Source organism: Halichondria panicea, chromosome 5 (assembly GCF_963675165.1).
Source record: "Halichondria panicea chromosome 5, odHalPani1.1, whole genome shotgun sequence".
Lineage (NCBI taxonomy): Eukaryota > Metazoa > Porifera > Demospongiae > Suberitida > Halichondriidae > Halichondria > Halichondria panicea.
In genome coordinates this window covers 2,032,270-2,046,697 of record NC_087381.1, presented here as the reverse complement: position 1 = coordinate 2,046,697, position 14,428 = coordinate 2,032,270, and the positions used below count along the sequence as shown (strand labels likewise).

The 14,428-nt window shown below is 40.7% G+C and overlaps 1 protein-coding gene across 2 annotated transcripts in view; it reads left to right on the top strand.

The window, feature by feature from the left end:
* Positions 1-13,917, top strand: part of LOC135336418 (uncharacterized) — a 28,749-nt gene extending 14,832 nt beyond the window's left edge. Inside the window, exons 15-22 of one of the 2 annotated variants that reach the window (XM_064532186.1) lie at positions 2,723-2,857; positions 2,956-4,362; positions 4,481-4,630; positions 4,778-4,984; positions 10,546-10,683; positions 11,805-12,005; positions 12,213-12,264; positions 13,518-13,917. In XM_064532186.1, the coding sequence (XP_064388256.1) occupies positions 2,723-2,857; positions 2,956-4,362; positions 4,481-4,630; positions 4,778-4,984; positions 10,546-10,683; positions 11,805-12,005; positions 12,213-12,226 (2,252 nt within the window). In that variant the 3' untranslated portion in view covers positions 12,227-12,264; positions 13,518-13,917. Of the gene's footprint in view, positions 1-2,722; positions 2,858-2,955; positions 4,363-4,480; positions 4,631-4,777; positions 4,985-10,545; positions 10,684-11,804; positions 12,006-12,212 lie in introns of both variants that reach the window. The other variant, XM_064532184.1, reaches the window with a different exon arrangement.
* The last annotated feature ends 511 nt before the right edge of the window (positions 13,918-14,428 follow it).

The window sequence follows — 14,428 nt, the reverse complement described above, 5'->3', positions numbered from 1 at the left end:
CAGTTGTTACTCAGCTCACTCGTGCGCACATTGGATATATTGGCTCAGTAGTGCCTTTGCCCTCGAGGCCGCAGATCCTGCGCATGCATGTGGCACTCGTGCATGTGTCACAACTATTACATGACTTATCCAAGTAGACTCGCAAGCCACTCCCTTTTCTCTGATTGGACGGGGGCGGGAGAAAAGGGACTGGTGACTCTGCATGGGACACATTTTGTGTCTCTACCAGAATTTGGGTAGAGATTATTCATTGATTTTTCCACGTGATCCAAAAATTGCGTGAGGTTAAGTAGAATTGCGTAGCCTGCAAAAGTGATTGTGGGCTTCTTAACTACAGTTTAAGAATGGATGCTAGTGCTAGAAAAGAGAAGATGATGGAGTAATAACATCATCAGGCATTCAGCTAGGATATAGTCATCTAAGACACCAGCAGAGATTAGCTTGTTTTAGTTTTACGTGATGAGAACTGGCAGCCGAAAGTCATTGGTTGCCTAAAGCTTTTAATAACCTGTACAATACAAGACAGATAATGGCAGACGGCAGCAGTTGAATTGAGAGTAGTCAGACTTGTACAAGCTGTCTTAAATCGCTGCCACTCCTCGGTTCAAAGAAGGACTGCCAAGATTTCTACGTTCATCAGCTGTTTCATGCTAATCCACAAGTTGTGGCACAACAGACACTGGTACAAGGATCTATAAAATCAAAAGGCTGGCTAGATAGATCTGTATACTTGTCTTCTGTGTGTCTTTAGCTTTTGACGCATCAGAATAAATTGGATAATTTGCACGTGACATTAATATTTAATAGCATTCCTGATTTACACAAGCTGTAGCCCAGAGTCACCAGTCCCTTTTCTCCCGCCCCCGTCCAATCAGAGAAAAGGGAGTGGCTTGCGAGTCTATTATCCAAGCTGCACTATGTAGACATTTTTCCATTCAAAAAACTAGAGCCGCCCTTCCCATTGAGAAATTGCTTCCTACGCCATAGATCTATAGGATATGAAACGACGGTAGTTTCCGGTGTTTTGGCTGTCCCACTCATTGCATCGGATATAGCGGAAGTTTACACTATATATAGTATACGATTATTCCAAATGAAAATGGCTACTCAAAGAGTGTCTCATTTGTTGTTCCGGCACTGGGAGCATCTTTGATGAGAGTTTTAAGACAAAGATGTATTTTACATGTATATAGATCTCAGAATTTTAATTAGTCTACTATAATTATTAGATCCCATTTGAGTGTATTTAGCAGGGAACTATGAGCTATAGTACCAGTACTGCTCAGGGCTACAAACTACATTGTATATTGTCATTTACAAGAAGATATGATACACATGTAATAACATACAAATTATTGTAGCTAGATGCTTTGTCTAACATAATAGAATGGAAGAGAGAAGCTCTATATAGTGGCTTTGTTCGAGAGTAGTAGGAGCCGCTCGTTTCTAGTGGGCTGTGCTTTTTTGCTGCAAGGCTACATGGGAGGAGCTGCATGGATGTATGGAGGAGCTGGATGTATAGAAGTGCTGGGATTCTAGCTTTGGCTTCTTCCTTTTGCTTTGTTCAAGAGTAGATAGGAGCCGCTCGTTTGCTGCAAATCCGCTTTGTGAGAGTAGTACGAGCCGCTCGTTTCTTGGAGTGTGGCTGGGCTTGTTTGCTGCACAACTGGGGGAGGAGCTGGATGTTTCCGTTTTGTGGGTGGAGCTAGTACTAATTAAGGTGAAGGAACAGGGTTGACTTGAATAGAGACCACAGATTTAGTAGAGACACAGAGATGCCAATTTCAGATATTAGTTTTCCAAAAGAAAATTGATGATGTATGCAAGGTTGGCTGTTTATATAGGTTGACTGTTTGTTGCTAAGCTATAGTGCATTTCTAGGTTATAACATGGGCATGAGGTATCTATAGCCCCGTTTACACCAGGCCTTTAATCCGGGTTGGAATCCGGATTAAACCTAACCGCGTTCGTGTAAACGGCCCTTATCCGGATTCTAATCCGGATTAGCCAACCCACCTTTGGAGGTGGTGCAGATTGTGTCAGAAGCGGTTTAGCTGTGAGTAAGCACAGAGTGCTAATTCTGAGGTGTTGTACAAGAAAGCATTTCCTCATTGTAGAAACATGTTCACTAGCATACAGCTTCTAGTCGACTACATCCCGGACCATGGGTGTTTATCAAAATTGCGTTCGCTTTCAATAGACAATGACCTCTCAGGCTTCACTTTTCTTCTACGCAATTCCATCATCTTTAATGACTGCCACAACAACGCAGTGACAGCAACACTGCAGACGTATGCAATGACTATAATAGATCTACCATGCTTTCAAAGTAACATCTACACTCTACAGTATGGCTGTCATTTTATCACATAGATAAATGAATATAATAATAAGAATTACCGGTGTTGATATTACATTAGCACAATTTGACAACATAACTCATTAGGAATTGAGACAACAGTGTAGTTAAAATGTGTGCAATAATTAAAAACACACACAATTGAACATTAACCATCACTATAAATTGAATGTGAAAGGATTGGCCAGAGTAAAATCGCAAAAATGTGTACTCACATTTTTGTACTCGCAAAACAGCAGCGAGAGGCAGTAGCACAGCGCAGCTTGCATCACCCATTAGCATAGTTTTTCCTTACAAAAACTACGAAGTGAACTGAATGTTGTAGCAATAAACGAAACCAAAACTTTCAAATTCTCCACACAGGATCATGTTTTTCCTCTCTCGATTGCCGTGGTGATGAGGTTGATGCATTTCCTGCCACTTTGTCAGGCTGCTGTGTTCCTGGTGGAGGGTTATCTTATGGACAAGGTCGTCAAAAGAAATGCCTTAACTGCTACAGTAAGTGTTCAACCTGGATTCGATACCCACATTATGTTTGCATAAAAGTGCTCGGTACACACCAATCGTTCATTAAAGTTTTTCATTGTTCTCTACAGGTGAGGAAAGTTTCACAACTGAAGGTAACTCTTTCTTCGTTGGTTTCTTCGGCAACTTCAACCCAGGGTCCAGCTCCAGAATCAACAAAGTTCGGTTTGCTGTCAACTCTGTAACTAACCAACAAGTCACTTTCTTTGTACAATCTCCCTTGGACGATCGTAAAATCAAAGCATACTCCACTCCAATTGAATTTGGCTTTCCTGCCGACAAAATTAATCTCCGGAGCCCCGAAGAGAGAGACAAAGGTGTCTACATTTACTCTCAAGATGGGGAACCTATGTCAGTGATAGCTCTCACTGAAGAATTCCAATCCTCAGATGCTTTCAAAGTTCTTCCTTGTTTGCATCACCCTAGCGATAGTTACGAGTATTATGCCGTGTCAGTGCCAATTTCACAGATACAAGAACGGCAAGATGATTACGAAGACGACGATTATACCCCAGCCAGCGAGTTTCTAGGCATTGAAGGAAGAAGTGCGTTGGTGATTGTAACTACTGAAGATGATACTACATTGCAAATCACTTTAACTCAAAATGTTGATCTATTTGCTGACGATTTGAGGGATCAAGTTCCTAAAGGGGAAATAGAAGCTGATCAGCCAGTAACTATTAACATTGCTAAGAAAATTCAAACTCTATATTTGGGCAGTGATGAAGATTTGTCAGGTTCAAGAGTCGTCTCCGACAAACCGATTGCGTTCTTTAGTGGTCACGAGTGTGGAACTGTTCCCAGTAATATCAGCTATTGTGATCATATGAACGAGCAGATACCACCCACTGTTACCTGGGGCAAGCAATTCATCACTGCCCCTCTGGCCAACAGGAGGTCTGGCGACACTTTTGAAATTGTAGCCTCGAGGGATAATACAAATATTCAAATTAGATGCACTAACGACGAATCAATGTCTATTTCTCTAGATAAGGGAGAGATGAGTCGGTTTGTTATATCTTCCGACAGTTCATGCTATTTTATGTCGAGTCAACCGATTCTACTCGTGCAGTTTTCGATGTCAAGTACTTTAGATAACGTGTTTCTTAGTGATCCGTTTATGATTGTCGTGCCCCCTGTGGAGCAGTATCGCAGTCGCTATAACACTCACTCGTTTAGAAGTTCTGTCGGTACTGAAGCTCAGATTGGGTCTTACTTTTTGAACATTCTATTTCCAGTTGATACATCACCATCTGGAATTCGTCTTAACGACAGGAACATTACAAGCAGTGAAATAACAGCAATTCCATGTCCTAGTGGTGAAGAAATTTGTGCTTACTCGATACTTGTTGAAGGTGTTAGCGACTCTCCGATACTACGCCACGTTGACAACATGAGGGTCAATGCGATTGTATACTGGTATGAATTTAGAGTGGGCTACGGCTACTTTGCAGGAATGACACAAAGGCCTATTGCACGTTAGTAAAAAGAATTTGTATAATGTTGACGTTATTGCTCCTCTTGATCTTACAATTGCCCTTGGTAACATTATAGGTGTCTGTGTTGTGTTTTATTGTATCAATTTATCCATCACAGTGCCAGCTGCTTCTTTGGCGTCCAACAAGTTCACCGGATTCGAGAACAACAGCTCCGTAACTGTTACCATAGTAAGGGGAGGAGATCTGGACTCTGATATTGTGGTCAGACTGAGAACAGCTCAGATGGTTGGGGATAACGCTGCTATAAGTGAGGGCTATGCATACCGAAAATTGTATGTACACAGTATACATAGCTACATAGCTATAAATGTTCCATTTGTGAGAGTAACATAATTATTATTGCTGCTTTAGCTAGTGCAATCATTATATTGTGGTCTCTTGCAATCGTTCTCAGTTGGTGAAGACTTTATGCATACTGAGGAGAATGTGACATTTGCACGAGGTGTAGATCAAGCCCAGATAACTATCCCACTGATCAACGATGTCTTCCCTGAGCCAACGAAATCATTTCAAGTGTTCCTGTCTGCCTCCCCTGGAGTGTACATTCAGTATCCGGCAGTCGCTATCGTGGAGATCCATGATCTAGGCCCCTATTTTCCTGGTAAGGTTCATATGATACTAAAAGCACCGCGGGTGCTGATGCCTCAGTGGAGGTGTCAAACTACATAACAAAACACGTTATATCATTGCATCAATTAATTTTGTTGCATGCAGGCAGAATCCAGAATCTCGGTAAACTAATGATCGACCATAATTATTGTCAATGCCAAAGTCCAAATCTAAAAAATGGCTGCACCAGCAGCCTTGCAGCTCTCTTCTCACTCTTGCAGCTACCAATATTAGTAAAACCAGTAGGTTTTACATAGGATTGGCAGTGGGTTTGCCCATAGATAGAAGAGGAAGGGGATTGGAAACGAATCACGTGTGCCGAACACTCCTTGTCTGCCGGAAGCATAGATCGAAGAGGGAAGTGATCACTATACTTATATTTCCTCAAAATAAAAATTGTGTTCCAGCCAGCTGATTTCGAGTATATGGCTTTCTAGCTCAGGTCTACATTTGCACTGCAATGGAAAGTAGTGCTCCGGCTCCATTTCAGAGTAAGTGATATTGAACTGTTTGTTAATAATAATTTACTTTCTATTTACTTTCTTTCCTTTTCATGTAAATGCAGGTAGGTTTAAGGAAGCTTTTAAGACTGTTTTGACAGAGAGTATAGATTCAAAGCTTCATCACCAGAGGAAGCAGTTGCCCTCAACACAGCTTCTGCGTTGATAGTTTCGTTAGTGTGATGGTTCGGGCTTTTACTGTGAAATTCTACTCAGAATTGAAGTTGTGACACTCTGCAGCATCATTTAATTATCATGCACATAGAATTGAACAATTATTTATCACAGTTAAGAATTGAACATGTGAATGTGATTGAACATGTGAACAATTGATTTCTCTATACAATATTATGCTTGTGCCTTCTTTTGGGAAGGTGTTATTCTCATCACCTAGTTGCAATGGTCGTATTCTATTGTCTTTCAGCAGTTGCCTCTAATTGTTGCACATGTGCTGTTGATCACCCGAAGAGCCTGTGTGTTCTTAGCAAATTCACTAACATTCGGGTTCTCGTTGGATTTACCCCTCTGTCTTTGTTGGCCACAACCTGTTGTTGATGACTCCAGGTATCGTGAACAGATATCTAACATCTCCACAAATGACCTCACTGCAGGTATTGTTATAAAAGTATAGTGTGGGCAATAATCAGTATAGCATACTTACCAGTAATCCTAAATTCATTCTTTTGTGAATGATGATTCTAAATTTTCACGGCATTTCTGTAAGTGCAAACAAAGAAAATGCAAAACTTCAAATACTCCTCTAACAGTATAATTAGCAGAATATATTCAACTAGCCCTTTTTAGAGATGAAAAAAGGAGACAAAAACACTCCTGAAATAGTTTATTTATTGATATAGTATGAAAGTTTCACTTGTATCATTCAAAAAGTAATACTTACGCAAAGCACTAGGACCCAAGTATACAGTTTGACACAAGTACAAACTGCAAATCAGCTTTACATATCTGCTAGAGGGAGACATAATTTTGACTATCACCTTACCCTACAAAACTGGCCTATTATTCTGCTTCAATTCTACTGAAGTGAGTTTATATGACGCTCTAACTTACCAGGTATGAATACAGTTAAGCCACGGACATTATTGGCCTAACCCAAAAGTCAAAGTTAGACTCTAACAACGTTTTCAACCGAACTGAGTCAGAGAAAATCTTTGTTACAATCCCGCCAGAACGTGATTACGTAACACGACAAGGAGTGTTTCAACGGATATCATTGAAACTGTCGTTCGTTTCCAATCGCTCCCTTTTCTATCTATGGTTTGCCCGTGTTTTCCAGAGCCTGAGCCAGAGGTGTTGCTTTTCTTCACACTGTTCAGCTCTAGCTCCCTTTCTCTGACAGGCATGCTATATGCACTGGCTAGATATCATGCTCTTAAAATGTCTGTCATTTAACACAAATTCAATACATCAAGCAATATTACTGACTCATTACTATAATTATAGGCCACTCCAAGTGACACTCTGGTTTCTGGTCCTGATTGCATGCGGGCGGGCGGCTTTTCTCATTATGTCATTATCAATTTCACCTTATGAATCTCATTATTTTGCAAATGAATATCATTATCACACTATTTTGTACCACATGGACCATTCTGCGCATGCGTAGTAGAAATAATGAGATAGAAATCCAATAATGAGATAGAATAAAATCTGATGCGGGCGGTGGACCAGAAACCAGAGTATCACTTGGAGTGGCCTTAGTCCAGAGATATTCGAGAAGATATCTGATTAGTCCTGTTTTCTCTTCTTGAACTTCTGTACTGCCTCTTGACGTTCCACTTATGCATGTCATGATACGTAAATTTATACTTCTGTACTGAAAAAGAAAGGGAATCCGACTAGAAAAACATTTGCAATGTGAAAAATTGCTAGGATTGGTCAGGGGAACCACAAAAAAGCGTGGAAACAAGAAATCAGACGAGAGCTAGCATAACTCCAATCCGTTACAACGTCATGAGCATGTACAATACATAGTATATAGACTGTGTTCTAGATCCATCTACCAACTTCCATCCACCACATCATTCCATGCAGGTCACCAGTACGGTCCGTGCATGTTACTACGCATGGATGGACTGTGTGTATCTGTGCTCAACACTGCATGTATTAGGAACATCAATTCATCACAAATCATAATGATTATATGCCCGCACATTCCAAAATGGATGTATAATAGGGATTGGTCATCACCCCACCAGTAAAAATTGCGTGGTATATTGGCCGGGAAAATATGTAAAACTACCAGTACATGTGATTGACGTTGTAACGGATTGGAGTTATGCTCTCGTCTGATTTCTTGTTTCCACGCGTTTTTGTGGTTCCCCTGGCCAATCCTAGCAATTTTTCACATTGCAAATGTTTTCTAGTCGGATATAGCTAGCGTTCTATATAGTGCAGAGCTAACTACTAAGTATAGAGTAGCAACACTCCATGGACAAGTTTTGCTACGCACTCTTCTGAAAAGGCTGCAAGGCATTCCAAGTAAGCAAAACTAGGCACAACTCGAGAACAAAGGATTATTTTGCAAATCCACGAATTAAAATCCAAGAAAAATGACTAGAAGCCTATAGAAACTCTTACTTGAACTTCATATCCTTGAGCAGCTGTAGCAGTCTACACAGACACACACAGACACACTGTGAAACACACTATACCGTATATATATACCTCGCTTGCGCATGCACACCGCGGCATAATTATAGCATGTTAGTTAAGCATGCAGGAGTACAGTAGTTCAACACTATTACTCTTATCTATAGTAAATGTGGAACCAGGTCATTACTGTCGTCACTTTTCAATTACATGTAATGAGTGCTCTTGAGTAAACTGTGACCTGTGGTTTGTAGCACTGACCTGTATCAGGAACTGCACAATCAGCATGTATGATTTCTGGAAAGTGTTGCTAACATATTAACTGATCTCAGTGGCGTAGGCAGGATTTGGGAAGGGCAGGGCTCAAATTGGTTCAGCTGAATGTTAAAAAAAGGTTAGCTTTTCCTCAGCAGTAAGCATGTGCATCAGATGGCCCTGCCCACATTTCAATTACATAACATCTGAGTATTTCATTCCAAATTCTTGTCCAGAAACATAAAATGAAGTGAATGGTGAGACAGAAACAGGGTGTATGCATCTAAATACAGAAGCTAACAAAAGAATAGTAAAAATCACAAAAAGAGGCAATGCGGTAGGGCTACAAAGAAATGAGCATGAATAAAGTAGTAGCGCATTGCTTGATTAAATTCTATTACATAACGTGACACAATAACGGAATACTGGTAAAAGTGACTACAGAAATCAATAATGGTTAATACAATAAAGTAAAGTGTTCAATACAAATATGCATGCAGAATAAATTGACAGATCACAGTGATTCAAGCTAAGTTGGAGTTGATGGAGCACAAAAGGGGGAGGCTCTAGTCCCGTCAGCTCCCTCTGCCTACGCCACTGGATCTATCAGTGATGACGCAGTACCAGGCAAATGCTGTTAATACTATACCAGTGTTCAACACTCTTACTCTTATCTATACTCTTGAATCAATGAAAGCACCGCGGTATGCCTCACACACACTTATCTACTGTTACAACCATAAAACTAATGAATAAATATCGGTCAATGTCCTATCATTCCCCCGCCCCCTCCTATTACTTAATGTCCTATCATTCCCCCGTCCCCTCCATCCCTCTATCGCATAACATAAAGCTATACTATCTATTGTACACACAATGTCATGACAAATTATCATGATGAACATTTTTGCATTAATTTTGGTAACATGTAGGCTTTTCCAACTTTGGGTAATTACAGGTCACAGACAGGGAAAGTCAAGAGTGGGAAATGATCGACCATAATTGTGTATACATTAAGTGCATGTCATCAGCACACGATACTGGCTATTAAATTTATATATACTGTTGAGTTCGTGCACCGAGCAGCATGCAGCAGTTTTCTTTTTTTTAGCAGATTCTAAAATTCAACCGTACATCAACTAGTATGTAGACTGTAACTAAGTACAACAATGACAGGGAGCAGCCAATACACAAAAGGCGCCGCTATAGGAGCAGGCCGCCAGGCTAGAGCATGCACAAAGCAATAAAGAAAATGAAAGCCCGCAGGTGCTGATGCCTCAGTGTAAGCATATCCTGTACTATAGCACTTTAGGCTATTATTAGAATAAACTGTGGACAGGAAATTGTTTAAAGAGTGGGAAATGGTCGACCATATGCTTGTTGCTGCAAAATCCGTAAAAAGGTGCTCATGCATATAGAGCATTCACCCGTGCGTTGAGCTTCATTGCACAACGGCAAACGGATACTGTAACAAAAACTTTTTAAAGTTAACAATTATAATTGGGTACTGATCGTTAATCTATAAAGCAACAATAAGCGATGTTGTCGCCTTCAAAGATTGCCTACAAGTTTCAAGTCTGTGTCTCATTAAATAGAAGTAGTGTCTAGTTTGCACAAACAGCTCATGTTGTGTCCACACACACACACCAATCACTCCTGCACGGGGTAATTAGTGTAGGCTCATAAAACAGTGTGGCTTTGCAGCAGTTTTCTCACTCTTGCAGCTACCTATAGCTAGCGTTCTAGTGCAGAGCTAACTACTAAGTAGAATTATAGCTAACAGATCTAGATGGTGCTACACACGAGTATGAAGAGTCTTGAATAGTCTTCAAAAGTAAACAAACCTCGAGAACGAAGCAGTATTTTGTCCAAATAATTTATTTACTGATTTCAATCGTGACTAGAAGCGTACAGAAACTCTTACTTGCATTTTATTTATCACTGAGTCACTGAGAAAGAGAACCCATGCATGAATGACAATTTAACAATTACAACACAGGAAACGTGGGGTACAGGAAAGGTCTAAGTGATCAACTAGCTAATTACATACACCAACGTCAGATCCAAACGAGGAAATCTATATGTTGCTGTATATAAGCTATAGTGCATAAAAATAGAAGATAGTAATTTTGATAAACGATTGACACATAATTATAAATTTCACCACATGTATTCTTCAACTCCACAGTAATGAATGTGAGTTTCTCTGACGTATCACTGAGTGCGAGAGAGGGGGTGTGCATTTTCAGGTTCACTCTGGACAAGACTCGTGGGGCAGTGGGTGACGTCAGAGTCAGACTCTTCACTATTGATGACTCAGCAATTGGTGGGTCAATATGCCTCGGCGTAGCCGCACGAGGGATACGGTAAAGCCAGGGGAGGTACGACACGCAGTTAAGCTTACGTGGCTGCTACTTCTTTAGTGAAGGCAAAAAAGACAAATAAGTCATTAAATCGGTTGAAAAGCTGTTTCACATCAGCATAAGCCAAACAATCAACCAGCCTTATCTTAGAAACTTTAAGTGTATTTCTTGAAAGACACTCTAAACCACATCCACTATAAAAGTACACAGTCTTGTTCATAAGTTAAAGCATAATATTTTTGGCTGCATGGTCGTGTGACCGTGTCGTACCTCCTTTGCGGTAAAGCTGGCTTACTGTGTGTGTGTGTGTGTGTGTGTGTACGTGTGTGTGCGTGCGTGTGTGCGTGCGTGTGTGCGTGCGTGCGTCTGTCTGGTCTGTGTCTGTTCCAGCTGTAACTGCGCAATGCGACGAAAACTGACTTCTATCCACGTTCTCTTGGATTTTATTCCTGGATTTGCGAACTAAAGCTTCTTTCTTAGTTTAATCTACATTAAAGGTCTCTTTTATAGCATCATCTGTTCGCATAAACTTAGCCTTGCATTAAAACGCTAGCTGTTTGTTAGCCAAAAGAGTCAGGGAAGAGCTGCAAAGCTGCATGCCTACAAGTTTCGAATGGCTGCTGGCACTCTGACAGTAAAGCTTACACATTATATGTATTGATTGGTGCCCATACACTGTACCATACACTGCTTTTTGAATGATAATCGTCCTACGTTTCGTTCTTATACTGCACCTTCGAAACCATTTCCACCTGACAACATGACTGTGGTCATGTAAGTACATTGATGTGTGGCAAATCCCAATGCAGTCGGGCAAAATCCTGTAATCTGATTGGTCCATTAGGTAATGATCCTTGAAATTATTACACAATCAGCAATAAGTAGGTTATTACGTCATACAAGAGGGATGTATTAGCTGTACACAGAAGAGGTCTGACAGGCGCGGTGCAGCTCAAGCTATTAGCCTCTGATTACACTCAGCAAAAACATACGACATGGGCGGGGCCTGTCGTACCTCTTTCCTCTGAGTTGTACATCCCTCTTGCATAATGCATAACCTGTATACACTCCTGTTCACTCACAGCTGGTAGGGATTATGAGAGCATCGATGAAGTGATTACCTTTGCCATTGAGGAGCTGCAGTACGAGGGAACACTGATAATTTTGAATGATAAAGTTGTGGAGAATGTGGAGCAGTTAAGTCTTCAGATTGAGGCCCTAGATGGTGTGTTTCCAGTAAACGTGGTGGACGCTACTGCCATGGTTACCATTATTGATGATGATGGTGAGATTATACTTGTTCCGTTCATTCACACGATACGTAATTTGTGCGCTTTGAGTGCAGCCAATGTATCTATATACCCTTTTGTCAATAGCGGGGTGTTCCCCTTTTCTTGTCGCGCTAATATTTATTATGCTCGGTCTGTAGTGTAGATCTAGCTGGACACTCAATAATCTTGTCAATACATGTACACCTCTCTTTTGTATGCAGGCGAGCGTCTGTGATGGGACTTGTCACACCAGAACATCATAATCAGACTTACGTATGTAGAGATATCGTACCAAATAGCCGATTCGTAAAAACTTGTTTATTCTGATGCTGTGTTCCTCTTTGAATATAATTATGCTGCAGTCCTGATGCTATGCAATGGGGGAGTGAGTAAAGGATATGCACATTGTAACTTGTAACTTGTAACTCCTATCCAATAATGTTCGTTTTGTTCGCGTCTAGACTGGAAACCACTCCCTTCACTGGTGGTCTGTTCTCGAGGCTGAAGCAATATCACCCACGCATTACGCATTTTGTGGTTTGTTCTACAACAGGACAACTCCAACACGGCAGCTTTCCAGTCCAGTGGAGGTCCGACATGCGTGCACGAATCACTACAAGTTCAGTGCATTGCTCATTGCGGTCACGTGATAACGTCTAAGCCAAATGCACTGAACTTGAAGTGATTCGTGCACGCATCCTCTGTTGCCAATCCCCAGAGTGCAGTGAAGGGAGTGGTTTCCAGTGTAGTTTGCTTCCATGTGGTGCCACGATCTGAAGACAATTAAGTTCTATCGATGAGACCAGGTACCGTAATCGTCCCACGTTTTGTTCTTGTACTGCACCTTGGAAACCATTGCCACCTGACAACACCGTGGGCTAGTCACTGCATATTAAAGATCAGAGGTCACAGGGGCGTAGCCAGGGGGGTGCTATCAGGTTTGCCACCTACATAAGAAAGATGCCTAAGACTACATCATTGTACATGTTTGGAGATAGCTAAACTTGTTACTAATTTAGTTCACTGCATGTGTACACTCCCTAGCCTGTTGTATCGGAATATCCAATGAAATTGCTTCAGGCTTCTATTTGTATTAATTGTTGAGCCATCCGAAATCAGTGTCATGGTTAAGAAACCACAAGTGTGATTTGTTGTACCTATATTTCACTTTGTGGAGTGGTGACTACCATGAGTGTCCCAGTGTTACTGCTTATAGTACAACCAATTTAGGAAATATGTTTCGCTCGTGTTACCTATAACTAAGAGTATAACAAAATTAATGTAGTCAGACTGTGTATCAGATGTATGTGGAGAGTAACGTGACTTTCTGATGCTTGGAATTTGCACACTGACCAATCTAAGTGTGGGTGATGTAATATGACAGATATCACTTTTGAATCAGCTGCATGTAACATTATTCACATCACTCCTAAATATACGTCATGTGCTAAAATTAACGTCCATGCTATGGTGTTCGCTATTGTGTTTATAATTATGATGGATCCTTTGCTATTACCTATATACAGGGAATGTGTCTGGTCAAGGCAGAGTTCTCTATTCTCATCCTGAGCAAATGAGTGTTGTTCCAGTTGGTCTGCCAGATGGAATAGAGTTCAAGCAACCTTCTCTTTACAAGTCAAATGAACTAAGGCGTGCATGTATATGACAGTTTGGATAAATTCAAGTTTATATCTGTGGACAACTTTTCAATAGAAGCAACACCATTATACAGTGTTACCAATACCGTATCTGCTCTGACAGAACTGAATTCTAGTGCTGATACGTCACAACTATACCGAGTCGTGATTGATTATGGATTACGTTTAAATGTACAGTATACAATATTCATATCTATACATAAATTATACATGTATGTAGACTGTCTGTCAAGTTTCATTATGTACATGTTTATTAAGCTAATTTCAAGTATGATGTAATATGCTAATAGGAACAGTAATTACATTTATTAAACAAGCCAATTTAGTATAATAGTCAATCACTAATACGTAGATCATCAGAGTCGCTATCGGATGAGCAGAAATATTAGATCTGTAGAATTGTCAGGGTCTTTGGAAGCAGTGGCTCTCACTGAGAATACTGGTGTGGTGCCAAGGGTCGTTTCATGAACACTGTGAAGACATTTAATCACCATTGAATGTATACAGTCCTAGCGTCACCCACAAGTCTAGAGGAAATTGTGCAATCTTTCTCCCAATAGGCTTTAACTACACACGCCATGACCTCCTCCGATGATCTTGCTTTTAATATAATTATAGTTCATCACAACAATACAATAAGGCAGCAATATGACCAGCAACTCCTGTGGGTAGATAGTCAATAATTGGAGACAGGTGGTCCTCAAAGAAACGGTCTTAATATGGGTCGAATCATAGTGACCGATGCATTGATATAAGCGTATCGTAGCCTTTTTTAACTG